Genomic DNA, 16,870 nt, shown 5'->3' on the forward strand with positions numbered 1-16,870 from the left:
GTATGGATTATTATGCTCCAATTATTTAGGTACCTTTGTTTGATACCGTAAGGTAGAATTTAATTTGTAATTATTAACCTCTACAAGCAGTCTCTTATTTTTTGGGAACTAAGAATGTTGTTTTAATCCATGTGCTTAACTTCATTTGGAAGAAAAGGGTAAGAATTGAAATACTAATTGTTAGATTGTATTTATTCCTTGATTAAGAAGATTACCCAACTTTTTGAAAATTGGTAGGGGAGACTGGCTATATAACTGGGTATAGTATACTTTGCATATTTAGGATCAGAGTAAATAATAGATTTTTCTTGCATATATTTTATTTAAACCCTGTTTTTAGAGTTTTGTTTCCTATTCACAAGGGTTGTTCTTCACTTAAAAGTTTTTTACGATGAACTCTTTTATCCAAGGTTGTCTTAAATTTGAAAGATGCTGTTGATTCCTGCTTCAATCCACGTCTTTTGCATTCAAATTTGCAATGGTTCAGTTGTGATAGTCCTCCTTGAAAAGTTCACTTCTCCAAATATTAATTGGGCACGGGGTTCCACTTATAAAAAAAAGAATAATAGGGTCACCATTTCATTGTTTTTCAATGTAAATTCTTCGAAAAATATATTTTAAAGTGTGTCTTCCATAGACGACAGCAAGGGGGTAACAGCCCGGGAAACAAGAATACGGTAGGAAACGTATATATATGGAAATGATAAATACCCCCCTCCCCCCATCTTTCAATTTGGTGTAAACAAAGCTCCTGGTATCTTAAAATTTTCTTAAAGTAAAAGATTTTTTGTCTCAGTTATGGCCGGTCTCCTCTACTTGGCAATACTATCAAAGCAACTATCAAAGGCTTGGGAAGGACGCAAAAGAAGGGGAACTTTGCCTGGTTCTGAAGCAGAATCTTTTGACTCTTACAAGTTTTCCTACAGTCTTCCGTTTCGTATATGTTCGCATAATATAATAGTTTTTTTTTAGTTTTGTTGAACTCCACCCCCCCCCCCCCCCTTCCAAAGAAACAACCTTGTGTTTCATTTGTTATTGAGTTTTCATAATGCTTGAAATACAAACGAACCATAAAAAGACTCTTCAAATTATGTTTTATATCCAGATCTGGATTTTAGAGCTGAATTAAACACTATTTCAAGTTTAAAAATCCCCTTTACTTACATTTAAAATATGTTATTTAAAAATTTGATTTCGATACCAGGGACGTAGCTCCAGCATTTTTATTGGGAGGGGGGCAAGAGGGGTTTCCATCCGGAGAGTCAAGGCGCATGGACTCTATAACAATTTTCTTCCAAATTATTGGGAAGGGGGTGAAACTGTCCTCTTTGTCCTCTTTGAAACGACGCCACTGTTCGATACTATCGATGGGTTTTCTTAAAACCCCTTTTCCCATATCTTATCGATATTGTAACAGACACAAACTATCCTATATATAAGGGAGTCAACGCCACGCTAGCCCCGCTCCTCCACTTTCCCCCCTAAGGTTTTCCTAGTGCTTAACTGAAAAATTTTCTAGTGCAACTGTTTGGTAATAGAATGTTGATTTGTTTAGCTCTTCGGTTGCTTCTAGACCTCAAAGAATTTTGCTAAATGAACCAATAAAATATATTTTGCCTCTTCCCAACATATTAAACTTTATTCTTGAATTTGATGGTTTTTCAATGAAGCACAGGTTTGCGGTAGGGAAAGAACACTTGAGCAGTTATTTACTCTTTTATCTTATGCAGCGATGGAGCTTGTGCACGTTGCATCAGCGAATGGCGGGTACACTGGGGGGTTGTAGGCAATGAAAATGATAAATCTCTGATCTAATTTATTCTGTTTATAAAAGTACAGGCTACAGAAAAAAGGAGGAAATACATAGATGCTCTAGTTATGTTGATACTAGATGGTTTTGAAAACTTTTGCAGTATTTTGATCGAAAACTTTACGTACTAAAATTCACACAAGCATGTGTAACCCAAAATGGAGCACACTAGTTGATTTTTATTATTAAGGCCAGTGAGAACAGCACCCCAATTATTTCTCAAAACGCACCCGAGGCCATCTGCAGAAAAAGCCTTTTTTTTTTTTTTTTTTTTTTTTTTTTTATTTTTTTTTCCTTTTTTTTTTTTACAGATATTTTCTTTGAGTCTACCAAATATCTACAAATTTCAAGCACCCTTGGATGGAATTTTAAAAACCGAAATTGAAGCGCAGGAGGGGGAGGGGGGGTATTTGTTTTTGCAGTTTTACGTTTATATATGTGTCCCTCTTAGCAATTTAATCGTTTTTGAAAAATTGTTGAAAGATTTTGAAGCGTAAATGATAAAAACATATAATGCAGCTAAGCTGGATGACCAGTTTTTATAATATAAACATTAATAGAGAATGTATAGCAATTCATATTTCTCAGTTAATAAATTCTATAACTGGGTAATACAAATATTTTCAAGGCCACTCTAGCAGATTTGACTATGATGCCTTTCTCCGAGCTTTTTTTCCATTCTTAATTAATCATTTCTGATAGATTGCACTTTATCATTTTTTTGGCTGAGATCAACTATAGGATTTGGCAAAATTCAATAACAAAGCAATTCAATAACAAAAAGAGTATTTTGCACATTGTTGTTTTCCAAATTTTTAATAAAAAACAGAAAAGCTTCTATTAAATATGCAAATATTACAAAAACCCAGATTATGAATTCCTTGGGCCCAGGAAGTTAGGACAAAGAAAAATAAGCTACTGGCTATTTTTGGCTATTCAAATCAGCAACATGTCAATATTTTCTACTGAGAATTAGTTCAGCCTTTCACTGATTAAATAATAAAAAATTGTTTGATTTCAACTGAAAGTAAGGAGCAAGACCAAAACTTAAAAGAAAACAGAAATTGTTTTGTACATGAGGGGTATAACCCCTCCTCAATATTATGCTCTTCACGTCAAAGTTTCTTTTTGTATTTTAGCAATTTCCTTACTCTAATTAGACGGCTCTTCGGTTTCAGGAGTTGTTCTTAAATAATTGGGACGAAAAGTAAAAATTAGCTTAAAGAGCGAGGCATTAAAGAGGGTGATTTGCCCTCATATACGGAATAATTTCTGTTCGTTTTAAGTTTTAGTATTGTTCCTTAGTTTTAGTTGAAAAAATTGTTTTTTTAATTTAATATCTGATCGTTTTTCAAATAATGCCAGGAAATTCGTCTTTTCTGTCCATGGTACCCCCCCCCCCCAAGAAAATCCCTCCTTGGAAAGTTTCCTCGCGTAAGATTCCTCCATCCCCAGACAATTCTATCCCTGCTGAAAATTCCTCCAAAAAACTTCTTGCGGACAATTCTACGTGGGAAATTTTTTTTCCTGCTTTCGTTTGGAAAAAGAATTATTTTCTTCCAGTTTCGAATTGTTTTTCAAAACATGCCGGAAATCCTCCCTCCTTGGAAAATTTTGCCTGGAAAATCTCCCCTCCCAATGTCTCAATGGAAAGTTTTGTAAATTCCCCCATGGAGAATCTCTCCCGCGGAAAATCCCCCCCCCCCGGAAAAATCCCCAAGACAATCGCAACTCCTTTGGAAATTTTCCCTGGGCAATTTTGCTGGAATATCTCCTCATGTAAAATTGGATTTGCAAAGAGAAAGTAAATCAAATAAAAAGAATTTTGAATAAGAATTCTGGTAAATTCCCCCGTGTAGGCTATAGTTTCCCTTTGAAAGTTCTTCCTCGGAAACTTACCTCCCGATGGAAAATTCTCCTTTTGGAAAATACTCCCACAGGAAATTCCCCCCACATAAAATTCTATCTCCCCCAAAAATGTCTGTTTACTTCCCAATAACAAATGCTATATGTAAGTACCAGACAAATTTCATAACTTACTACCCTTTTCTCCAGGGACTTGCCGGGTCGTGTCATCTCCAGTGGCATGATACTTGACCTTTCAACGCTGCTGATCAAAATGGCTATCTCAAAATTTTGATCCGGTGATTTTGATCAAAAAGGAGCATGGGAGTGACAGGGAATCTAGCTGTCCTCCAATCGGCTTGTTCATAAAATGGGTAACTAGAACTGTAATTTCCATTCAAACGAACCCTCTCCCAATTTTATAGGACTATTAGTTCGATATGATCATCCTGGCAAAAAATGATAATAAAACAGAACAAATAAACACGTATCCGTGATCTTTCTTCTGGCAAAACTTTCAGAATTTCACATATTTTCATATGGAAGCTAGAAACTCTTATAGTATGGTTCTCTGATATGCCGAATATGTAATTTTTATTAAGATGAATTGACTTTTTAAGGGATTTCCCGCCCTTTCTAAAAAATCATACAAATTTTCGCAGACTCGAAGCTTTTGATGGGTACATAAGACTTACGAATTTCATATATCTGGAGTCGGCATGAAAATCCTATTCAGTTGATATATCTATTGTTATAAAAATTCCGTGTTTTAGAGTTTCGGTTGCTATTTGGCCGAGTTGCTTCTTACTTACAGCGTATTTCTACGAACTATTTGATTAGCTAACCAGGATTCTAATTCACTCTCAGGAAGGACATTAGTATGAGACTCATGTTATAAGCCTTCCACGACTTGAGTGGATCAGTTTTCTTGGAACTTAAAACTCCCTACTGAAAATCTAAAGAGCCGTGACAGTTGTAGCTGCTGACGATGCTTGTCTTGCATTAATTGCTGAAATTCCATCATGTGATCCCCACAAACTGGCGTGATTCTTGGTTCTGCACTTGCATCATCTGAGACAGATTCCAGCAAGACCCAATCCATGTATCTTGCTATTGTACTTTCAACTTGGAGAAGATCGTCAGGGGTAATATACAATTTCTAGAAACGCAGATTGAGGCAGCCTATGTTGCAACCTTGAAGAGCGGTATCTGAACAAGGCATATAATCCTAGAAGGTATTTAAGAATACACCCTCACTAAACATAGTTTGAGAACGGGCTATGCCGTCTTATGGATACAGCTGTGCATGCTGTGTATTTTCATATATGAGTCAGTGTATTGAATAGATTATTCTTCTTCTCAGCCATTTGCGAAACAATTTTTTTATGTTGGATCTTTTCTGCTGGAAGTTCATCGGTAGATACCAGTAAAAGTCGAAATAATATCGTTTTCAATATCGATATTTACGTTTCGATATTCAATATCGATATTTGGTGCGTAGTATCGATATCCGATATCGGCCAACACTAGGTAACAGAACATAAAATAGGCACTCGTGCCTTACTGAAAATACACAAAAATACACCTTTTTGCTGTAAAGTAGAATCACAAAGTAGTGTAAGATTTTTCCCAAGCCGCCTGAGGCCAACACAGCTGCACATGCTCCTCCTCCAGAAACAGTTTACATTTATCTAGAATTTTTTATTCAATCAAACAGTTCGTGGTAACGAACTGTAAGTAAGGAGCGACCCGGCTCAATGGTAACCAAAACTCTAGAAAACGGGTTTTTGATACCAATAAATACATCAAAAGAATCAGATTTCAATGTTGATTTTAAATATATAACTTTGATCAAGTTTAGTGCAATTCATCAAAAGTTACCTTCCTGAAAATATTTGGCTAATTTTTAAAAAAAGAGAGAACGACTCCCTATAAATCATGTAACTTTAATGAAAATCACATTGTCAGATTCAGCGTAACAGAGAGCATTACGGTACAAGTTTCAAGCTCCTATCTGCAAAAGAGTGGAATTTTCCATTTTTTGCCAGAAGAAAGATCACGGATGCGTGTTTATTTCTTTGTTTGTTTTTTTTTTGTTTTTTTCTTCCCCAGGGGTGATCGTATCGACCCAGTGGTCCTAGAATATCGTGGGAGGGCTCTTTCGAACGAAAATTAAAAGTTCTAGTGCCCTATTTAAGTAACAAAAAAATGGAGGGCAACCAGGCCCCCTCCCACGCTCATTTTTTCCCAAAGTCACCCGATCAAAATTTTGAGATAGTCATTTCGTTCAGCATGGTCAAAAATATGATAACAATGTCTTTTAGGATGAATTGATCCCCCAAAGTCCCCAGGGGGAGGGCTGAAAGTTATGAACTTTACTCAATGTTAACATATAGTATTGGTTATTGGGAAGTATACAGACTTTTTCAGAGGAGATTTTTCTGGTAGGGGGGGGAAGGAGAGGGTCGGGGGCTATATGGAAGGATCTTTCCATGAAGGAAGTTTTCATGGGGGACGGGAAATTGCCTTGATGGGGGCGCCGGACTTGCCAGCATTTTTTATTGGTTATTGGGAAGTATACAACCATTTTCCGTAAGGATTTTGTCTGGAGGGGGGGGGCTAGAGGAGGGGATTACTCTGGAGAATATTTCCGTGGAGGATGTTTCTTTGGGGTAAGGGACATTTCTATAAAGGGGGCGCCGGATTTCCAAGCATTATTTAAGAAACGATCAGAAGTTAAATAAAAAAAAAACAAGTTTTTTCAACTGAAATCTAAGAAGGAATATTAGAACTTAAAACGAACAGAAATTATAACGTATGTGAGGGGGTTCTCCCCCAAGTCAGTACCTCGCTCTTTACGCTACAGTTTTTTTTTTATTTCTTTAAAAATATCTATATATTCTAATTAAAAAGTCAGTGTTATTCTGTGGTTTGTGAATCAAAAAATTTTTTTAACTTTTAACATAAAGAGTGTGGTATTGACTAAGGGGAGAACCCCTTCATATAAGTAATAACATATACGTAATAAAAAAAAACAATAAAAAAACAAGCGATACGGCTCAATAATAATCGAAACTTTTAAAAACGAAATTTTGATGTCAATAAATGTTTCAAAAGAATGTGTTTATAATGCTAATCCTAAATATATAAATTTCATTAAGTTTAGTATTACTCATCAAAGGCTACGAGCCTGAGAAAATTTACTCGATTTTTTAAAGAGGGGGGAAACATCCCCTACAAGTGAAAGACTTGTAATGAAAATCACACCGTCGGATTCAGCCTATCAGAAAACCCTATTACATAGGTTTCAAGCTCATATCTGCAAAAATCTGCAACTTTGTATTTTTTGCCAGAAGAAAAATATACGAATATAGAAGTTAGTTACGTAAGTTAATTTGTAAAGACATCCATTTAGCAAAAGAAAATTAAAATTTTTATGCAAATAAAAGCTGCATTAACTAAAAAACGATCAGAAATTAAATAAAAAAACAAGTTTTTTAAACTGAAAGTAAGGAGCGACATTAAAACTTAAAACGAACAGAAATTATTCCGTATATGAAAGGGGCTGTCCCCTCCTCAACGCCTCGCTCTTTACGCTAAAGTTTGACTCTGTCTCACAACTTTATTTTTTAAAACAATAAAAAACTTTAGCGTAAAGAGCGAGGCGTTGAGGAGGGGACAGCCCCTTTCATATACGGAATAATTTCTGTTCGTTTTAAGTTTTAATGTCGCTCCTTACTTTCAGTTTAAAAAACTTGTTTTTTTTTATTTTAAACAAAAGATTCACCTTATACGTGATTTTTGACCGCCTGAACGAGATAGATAGATAGATCAGTATATTTCAAAAGCCTAGGGGCTATTGAAAGGGTGTATCCAGTAAATTTGTTCGGATGGTGGGGATATTTTTTTTTTTTTTGCAAGAAAACGCATCATTTTTTATATGCAGTTTTGTTTTCATAGATCAAACAATTTTTTTTTTTGGGGGGGGGGGTAGAGGGTTCAAATCATGTAAACCCCCTGGTTACGGCCTTGGGCCATTAAATAAATAGAAAGGAAATAAATAACCAATCTAGAGACAAAATGACTCAATCTCAAAAACTTTTCCTTCTTTCCAAGCATTTACCTATATACGCACCGATTTGAGTTATTGTTATTGGGTTACTACATTGAAACCGGCGTTTGCCCCCGGAAAATGCCCCCTCCCAAACAAGAATGTCCCCCGAGGACAGAGTCTTCCCCCCTCCCCATATTCACAGAAAATACCCCGCAGGAAATACCGCTTTCGACTCTTAATAAAAAGTACTAACAACTTCTGATATAATGAGCCCCCTCCGAAGTTTTTGCGACCATGAGCTTGAGGTGGGGAGGATAAAGGGATAGTCCCTCTCCTATAAAGAATAAATTCTGCTCATTGGGGTCTAATGTTTCACTTTACTTTCATAAGAATAGCGTAGACCAGAAATATACCCAGAAATCGAGAGGGATTGTATATAAAGTTCGCATTTTTGATATATTTTTAAAGTTTTTGTGCCGCCTCCTCCCCCCCCCCCAAAAAAAAGTCCTGCCATCCACCCTGGGGATTATATATAAATTTTTACCATCGCCCTCTCCTCGTTTCACCCTAAAACTAATCTGTGTTTATATGAAGGCTCAATGAGAGTTGGCATATCTTGGCATTAAAATGCACCCTTTGAGGCATCTTCCTCCCTCTGTAAATAGAAAAGAATCAGAGAACCATACTCTAGAAGTTAAAAGCCCTTATATGCAAATGTTTGAAATTGTAAAACAACATGATATTTACCTAAGACAGTGAAATTTGTTTAGACCTTAAAAACATTCCATATGGGAGTGGGGTTGCCCACTTCTCATCCCCAAATCCGTCGATTCAAAACCAGTAGCTATTGTTTAAATTAATCTTAAAAGTAAAATATGATCAGGAAACAAATCCACAGGAATTTTGAAAATCAGCATGAATCCCAGGAAAATAAGATCAGGTCGAAATAAAGGGCACGACTCTAATTGCCATGGAAAACCTCACACATCAGAATTACTGCCGCTCATCTTGACTTGAACAACCAGGAGATGCGCGTTTATCTGTTTATTTTTTCTCTCTAGGGGTGATAGTGTCGATCCAATGGTTCTAGAAGATCGGGAGAGGGCTAATTCAAACGGAAGTTGAGGGTGTTAGTCCCCCGTTTTCAGTAACAAAAAGATTGTGCATTGGAAAGGGGGCATTTTCGACCATTTTGTGGCACAGCACTACGATTTTGCCCCAAAGAGGATCAAGATGACATCGGTTGAAAATTCTGAGACAGCTAATTGATTTAGAAGTATAAAAAACAAACATTGAACTTTCCAGTTCCTGAAAAAGTAATGCCACAGTGTGGTGCATTCGTTCCTAAAATGCCGCATAGTCTGTATAAGATAAATAATTAATATGGACATATATCTAAGTCCTTGATTTGAGGCCCATCGATACCAAAAAGAATCGCTCTATCTAATCCGTTATAAACGTTTTTAATTTGTAAGAGCCGAACACAAATTTTCCAGATATTCAAGAAAAACCAATTAATTTCTTTCATTTTGGGCCTGATATAGAGATATTCAGTTTTAACAAGACTTACGTAATCACAAAGTATGAATTTAATTTTTTTTTTTTTTTTTTTTTTTTGGTTAATCGGAACAGAATTTTCTAATGTAAGTTCAGGAAACAGCAATTCCTACAAATCTTCTAGGCTACCTGCTCAACAAATGCTGAAAATCAGTTCAAAGGAATTATCATTTTATCAATCTTTGGGAGTTCTTGTGCTGTCACCCACTTTTATTGATAGACTGGCCGACAAAAGGGAAATTATGTTTTACTATCTTGTACAAGCAATTGAACCAAAGCTGGGTGAAAATATATATTGTTTTCTATATATTTTGTTTTGTGTTTTGTGCTTATTATTAAGTTAGCTTCATCAAGCAGAATATAATTGTTTGTGATGGTTTGTACTTTCAATAGCCCAATCAAATTTTAAAGTACGACCCAGGAATGGCCATTAGATTTTACCTATTAAACTCGAATCGATACCATTGTTTGATTGTTACGATCAGTTTTATTTTATATTAGTTCACTCATCAAATTGTTACTTAGTGTAATTCTAAGATAACCAAAGTCCTAAATACGGGAAGAAAAGGGAACAGGAGAGGACTTAACCTGAAAAGTGTCAAGCTCTCCGTGATTTTCTGAAAGAGAAATATATTTCTCAAGGAAGACCAGCCTTACTCAACCATTTGGTTAATGCCCTTGCATCACCAAGCCCAAGGAGTGAAAAAGCAGCAGAAAATGCTGCACCGACTGAGAGAGATATCTTCGAACTGAAAATCATAACATCAGGAAGAAACCTTGATTGTAAAGAGCTCTGGCGTTCCTGCTGGCTTGTGGACATTCTACATCTCTTCAAGAATTGCGAGACAAAAGTCATCCGGCACAAGCAAGTTTATAGTCTAACTTTCGCCCTTCCCGACGGGCAAAGCAGGGCATTGAATAGCAAATTTAGTTGAGTTAGAAAAAAACTCCTATTTTAGTGCCCCCATTATATTGTAAATTCAGAATTGACAGGCTTTTTGATATCTTGGAAAGCAGTTGAGCTAGGTCAATGAAACCCTCGGGAATACATCCAGAGCCTTAATGATCTTCTGGGAGGTTCCGAACGATCTGGCTAATTAATAAGAATTTAGTTTGCAACACTGTATGCATGAATTCTAATTGCTTTGTATTCTAAAAATTGAATTAAATTTATTTTTTCAGATGCTACTGTCAACTCTTACTCAAATTGTAATTACTGTCATAAGTGTTAGTGATTGCAAAAATGTTAACGGACTATCTGACATGGAAACCTATGAAAATGTTTTGAGCTTCTTAGAAAAATGGTCCCGCTTACGTCCGATGCTAGATTCTGCCAGAAACCTTGTGGAAAATCTCCCATCTACATCAAAAGCAGTCAAGTATGCTGATAAAGTACTTGGATTGTTTGTAGATATTGGTAGCCGGGCTTTTGAAGGTGGCATACTTGTTCAAAAACTGGATTCAGATCTTGTCAATTACATAGGTACAGTGGCACTAGATTCTAGGCTACGTCTCACCAATAGGAGTACATCTAGAAAAAGTCGGGGATATTACAGCTCACAGTCTGGAAAATATAGAGATGATAAAGATTATAGTTTATATAAAGACGATGATCACTATGAAGACATTCCATCAAGCTTTTTTTCTGATAGCGAGAAATCGAAAAGCCCTTACAGTCGTGGCGGAGGTTACGGTGGGGGTGGTCACGGCGGGGATGGTGGGTATGGAGGATATGGAGGATACGATTCCTTTTCTATACTTGGAGGCTTAGCGTTTTTAACATTCCTAGGAGTCCTTCTTTATAACATAGCCACTCGGACAAGAAGGTCTATAGCAGTAGAAGATATTGATATGCCACTTTTGTTGTCAGACCTGCCTGATATAGTTGCTGAAGAAATGGAACTAGGAGATTATAAACTACGAGAGCCAGTGTCTGAAGATGTTGCCACGCTTTTTAATCAAATTTGGAGGGACTTTAAGAGGAAAAGACCCCTTTCATTTTTCTGTGAGGGAGAAATAGAAAGAGCAGCAGAAGTGTTGGACGAGCCGGTCATAAATATGGGATTGTAAGTCATACTTATTTTTTCATCATTAGCATTAATCTTGCGCGCATGTCATTTTATTTTTAATGAAAAGGAAAACTTTAAATTTTGTACAGTTTTAAACATGCATGTATCTGTACGTTAACGTATGAAAATTCAGAGCTTGACAAAAATAGGAGCTTGAAAATTATGGGAAGATTTTAGTTTATCTAAATTTGATTGTATAGTTTTCGTAAAGTCCGCATTCCTTTTGGAAGTATTCCCTCCCCCCCCTCCCCTTCTAAGATTATGCTAATTTATCAATGCTAGTAAATTTGGTGGGTTAAACTCAATAATGTTAGTTATTTTGAATCAGAATAAAATTTAGATTCTTTCGATGTTTAAATTGTTTATAATTTTGTTTTTAGAGGTTTGATTATTAATGGCACGTATCCTTTTCTTTACTTGCATTTCGATGCCAGAAGTTTTTCATCGATTTTATGCATTTTTATCAAATTGTGTGGGTCAGAAAAAAGGTTGGAGTTTTAAATGCATGTCCACGAATTTCCTGGAATTATAAGGAAAGAGACTTAAGTTAGAATCACTGAAGTGGAAGGAATGTGAGAAATCATAATTTTTTTTTTCCGAAGTTAAGTCGGTAGTTCGAGCCAAATGAGCCCCATCCATTGTTAAAGAGGCTAAAGCGAATCATTTATTACGTTAGTGCTAAGGTTGTTCATTCCTCGTAAAATGAAATTAAACAAATAAATAAAAGCTGAGGCTGGGCTATCTCTGGTGGGAAATTTTAAAGAAAGTTTGTGATAGCTCACTCGGGCAAAGCCCTAGTCACCCCAGTGCAGGATTGAAACCTAATGTATACATAATATACACCTGAAAATTAACTTATATATCTGTTGCTGGAGAGGGTGGGTTGGAGGATATAATGATTCCCACATTCATCTCCTTGCTAAGAGAATGTTTTTGCCCCGTTACATTTTTCAGCGTTACAAGAAAATAATCTTAAAAAATACGCGTAGAAGTCTTTCAAGGGAAAAATATAGGATAAGAGTGTTCTTCGAAACAGAAGATAAAATATGTATTATATAGAAACTATGAAACATAAAGGGGTGTCAGGGGTGGAGCAAGATTTTCGAGCCCCTTAGCACAAAATTTGCAGTGTGGAATATGAACTTAGTACATGACAAAGTATTTTTAACATTTCCGAAAATGGTAATCTGTATTTAGATAACAAAAAACAACCTTATCCTTAGACCTATATTAATCAACACAATGTATTTTCTTTTCTAGGATTTTAATGTCACTATCTATTGGTGAAAGAAAAATTGCAAAAGCCACTGATTTGCTGAAAGGAAGGGATTTTGAAAGATTGAGTATCCTTTGCAACACAACAGCTTTCAATGTGCCTCAACTTGCTTAAACTACATATTTATCTGAACATTTTAGACATCGTCACATAGTAGAGGTAGAAGGGATCTATAAACAGAGTGCAACATAGATAAGAAAAAGAAAATTATTCTCGTCATGCCTGGAGGTAGGGGTGGGGTGCATGTTTTTTCCACATCATTATTTTTTGACCGTCTTCAGGGGATGATTCTTTGCACCAAAAACTTATTTATGTTTGTTGTTTTATTATTCCAGAGAAAAATGGTAGCACTCAAGACCAATTTAAACATCAATATATGCTAAAAAAAAATAATTTGGTTTTTCAACATCAAAATGATATTTTAATTCATATAATGAATATATTATTTTTTTTATTTTCTTTTGAAACAAGCGAAAACGCTCAAGTTTGATTTCTCATCCTAATTCAACGGCTCTTGTGTTTGAGCAGTCATTCTTTAAGAATTGGGAGATGAAAAAGTCAATCACGGGCGTAAAGAGCGAAGGGTTGAGAAGGGGGCAGCCTCCCTCATATATGGCATAATTTCTGTTAGTTTTAAGTTTTAATGTCACCCCTTAATTTCAGTTAAAGAATTTGTTCATTTTTATATTTCTTATCGTTTATTAAATCGTTCCCAGGCCTAATCAAGATGTGAAGTTGGCTACCGGCCCCATAAAGCCCCGATTTCTTGCTGTTAAATTGTGTTTATCAATAATTGCAAATTAATTGGTAGCGTCCCGCTTTTTTCAGTTTTTCTGCTGAAGAATTAGAATGTTGGATTGTTGTTAAAATTTTGGATAACATTTCAATATTTAGTAAATAGTTTTATATGAGCAGTAGTTTTGTTGAATGAGTTCTTAATAATATTTGTACTAAAGAATTGCGGGTAAACGGGAAGGGGTATTATTGTTCGTTCACACGGATGGAAATTCTACGTTGCTCTTAATCTTCTGCATAACTAAAGCTATCGCTACATCTACAAGAGGGTTATTTGATATTTAAATACATTGTATACCTATGTTTTAATAATTGAAATGTGTTTTAATATGTTATTTTGATACATGTATATAATTAGGAAAGGAGAAATATTACCATTTAAAATTTCCAAAATTTAATATTCTATGCAACGTAGAAATAGACTGTTTCAATAGGAAGGGCACTAAAATAAAAGTTCAAAATAGGGATAAAATCTTTTTTAATAGACAGTGTATAGAAATTCACAAAAATACCAGATGTTTCGGTCACATATACAGCGACCGAAAGATCTGGTAATTTTGTGAATTTCTATACACTGTCTATTAACAAGGATTTTATCCCTATTTTGAACTTTTATTTTATCGTCAGGGAAAGGCAGTGTGGTCTCCGAAATTATCTAGGAAGGGCACTGTTACCCCCTCACCCCCAGCACCAATAATAAAGGCTAATTAAAACATTCCCGGGAATCAAGAGGGGTTAGATTTCAATTTCAACCTTCCCAAAACTCAATTTATATTTTCATCTGAAGTTTCAATGGGAGTTAGGACATTTGGGCATTGAAATACACTTTTTGAGGCGTCTCACCCCTTCACCCACCAACAGGTGACCCACCACCCTACCTTTATAATAGCTGTTACCATACACTTCACTCTGTATATTTTTTATGAAATATGAAGCAACTCAGTTTAGATAAACAAAGTTTAAAAACAAATTTCAGAAACATTTTTCTACAATAAGAAGGGAGGGTCCCACCGTAGCACCGCATTCAGACTTAGTCTAAATGAAGGAAGATGAAAGATTAATTGAAAAACCTTGGTTACCCTTTGCCTGAGTCACTGCTTACTTGCAGTTCGTTACCATGGACTGTTTGATTTAGAATCTTGGAAAACTCTACGATTTTTGACGTTAAATGGGCTGAATAAGGCTGGTAATGTCGTTTAATTGTCTCGATAAATCAGAAGCTACAGCTCAATCGTTTATTAATGTGCTCTTGCGTGGGACAGAGATACAAGCACGTTTTTCTGTACCCGCGAGCAATTTCATTTTTAAACCCCCTCCGCCTTCATAAAATCCTTAAGGGATTAAAAAAAAACACATCAAACAGTATTTATCTGAATGACAACGCAACAGAAGGTTCACCTTGGGGTAATTACCCTCCCTCCTACTGACGCCATTAGTGTGGAAATATTTTTAGCTAAGTTTGGTCATTCGCTCGATAGTATCATATAATGGAAGCCAAATATAGTGAGATAATGCTCTTGAAATATTGTATGCCAAAACTAACGTAAACAATTTACTTGGAGGGAGTGAGCATCTTGGGAAGAAAAGGGGGATTATCTGTTATTAGACATTCTTCAAGGTGCACGGGTAGCTGCGTTTTGAATTTTTGGGGATAATAGGAATCTTGCATAACAGTTTTTTTTTAAATCAGTCTTTGACTAATTTCTGGGAACTTTTATTAGTAGCCTTTGCACGAGGCTAACAACAAGGAAAAGACTAAATTATCAAAATAGAAAGGCACAATTATCTAATCACAACCGCTTACATATAAATTACAATAACAACAAATAATCCTTAATAGCCACCGAAGATTTTTCTTTCTAATTTTGCCGAACGTGTACAGCAACATCATTTCACTTCTTTTGTGCATCTTTAAGTTTTCCTTGTATATACAAGTGTTGTGCTGCTCCCAGTCGAACTGTCAAACTTATCAGGTCATTCCGCAGGCGTTGAAGAGCCTTTTGTGCAATAATGACTGATCCTGAAATAAAAAAAAATTGCTTTGAAAATTTCATATCGTCATAGCGAAAGTAGCTATTTGATACTTTTTTTTATTTACTCAGACAATTCCAAAGAAAACTGCCTTTGTTAGATTGTTATGGACTATTCATATTTGCAGAAAAATAATGTGCACCCCTTCACTCTTTTAAAATATTCAAGGACGATGCTATATGCGATGGTGGCTCAAGATCCCTCCCCCCTGATTTTGAAAAATACCCTTTTTGTTTTAACTGAATTCTTTTTAATTATTTTCAATAAAAAATTACAAATTACAAAATTGGCTTCCCCCTAGATTTTGATAAATACATTTTGGGCCTTTCTCAATTTCCATACCCTGCTGTAGCACAGTGGATTGATTCTCTGCTTGGTAGTACGGGGCCCAGGACTTTGCTACTTGTCCCTATAAAAAAAGACCCAGCAACTGAAACGTTGATTTGACGCCCTGTGCGCCAGCAATGGCTCTGGAGGATCTTTATCCTTTATACTTTTATCCTTAATTTCTATGAATTAATGCTCTTGGATATAGCTAATGGCTGCTATAATGAGAGGAAACCGTGGTCACAGCATGAATTTTTACAGGCGAACTTTGTTAGAATAAGTATGAACCTGTATTGATAATATATAAAAATGGCTATTGGCTGCTTGATTGGAGACAAGCGCAAGATTACACCAAATAAAGCCCCAGCATGCACTTTATAAGTTTTTGAATTAATTGACATTAAAATCCTAAAAAAAAAACTACGAGAAACTGGTCTTTGTCTGCCTGTAAGACTATATATATGCCTACCGAAATTGTATTTATAGTTTTTTTGTTACAAATTTTGTTTCGTTTTCAGTTTTATAATAAAACATTACTATTTAAAAGCCTTTCTGTAGATATCGTTTGTTTATTAATGTCGATTCCTGTATTCTTTTTAAGCCACTTTATGAAGTGGCATAAGATGCGTGTTTTCATTCCCTTCTATCTTATGGGATTTGTGCTTCCTTTATACACAATTCTTGGTATATCTATTAAATTTAATTCGAATCTAACAAAAATAGAACCTACGGAACACATGGAAACCTATGGAATGTAGGCTACCCGTGTGCCTAATCTACACATATCTCTAAGGAAATATTTTTGACTGAAAAGTTTTGAAATTTTCTACCAAAATAATTTCTTTTTTTTTACAAGCACAAACGTGTCACAATTATGTGGCAATCAAAACACATTGCTATTGGCCATTAATAATCAGAAAAAAGGTCATTTAAAAAAATGGCTTTTCTTGGTATTTTCATTAAAAATGGCATTTTGCTATTTTCATGGAAAACTTTTAAAAAGTAACGAAATTAACCAATCCCTAGATTTGAAAATATTTGCTCCCCTCCCCCATATATTTCCGTGTATTGACGCCACTGCTGCAATGTTATGTAATGTCACGATT

The 16,870-nt window shown here is 35.5% G+C and overlaps 2 protein-coding genes across 2 annotated transcripts in view; one reads left to right on the forward strand and one right to left on the reverse strand.

Annotated features, from left to right (window-relative positions):
- Positions 1-13,853, forward strand: part of Cbl (E3 ubiquitin-protein ligase CBL) — a 111,485-nt gene extending 97,632 nt beyond the window's left edge. The window contains exons 9-10 of the mRNA XM_089090806.1: positions 10,449-11,332; positions 12,596-13,853. Of these exons, the coding sequence (XP_088946932.1) occupies positions 10,449-11,332; positions 12,596-12,725 (1,014 nt within the window). The 3' untranslated portion in view covers positions 12,726-13,853. The remainder of the gene's footprint in view (positions 1-10,448; positions 11,333-12,595) is intronic.
- Positions 13,854-13,968: 115 nt separating this feature from the next.
- The window catches only part of IFT57 (intraflagellar transport 57), a 193,028-nt gene continuing 190,126 nt past the window's right edge, over positions 13,969-16,870 (reverse strand). Inside the window, exon 7 of the mRNA XM_089090239.1 lies at positions 13,969-15,426. Within this exon, the coding sequence (XP_088946365.1) occupies positions 15,299-15,426 (128 nt within the window). The 3' untranslated portion in view covers positions 13,969-15,298. The remainder of the gene's footprint in view (positions 15,427-16,870) is intronic.

Source organism: Artemia sp. Qi Xiang Cuo, chromosome 6 (genome assembly GCF_049724085.1).
Source record: "Artemia sp. Qi Xiang Cuo chromosome 6, ASM4972408v1, whole genome shotgun sequence".
NCBI lineage: Eukaryota > Metazoa > Arthropoda > Branchiopoda > Anostraca > Artemiidae > Artemia > Artemia sp. Qi Xiang Cuo.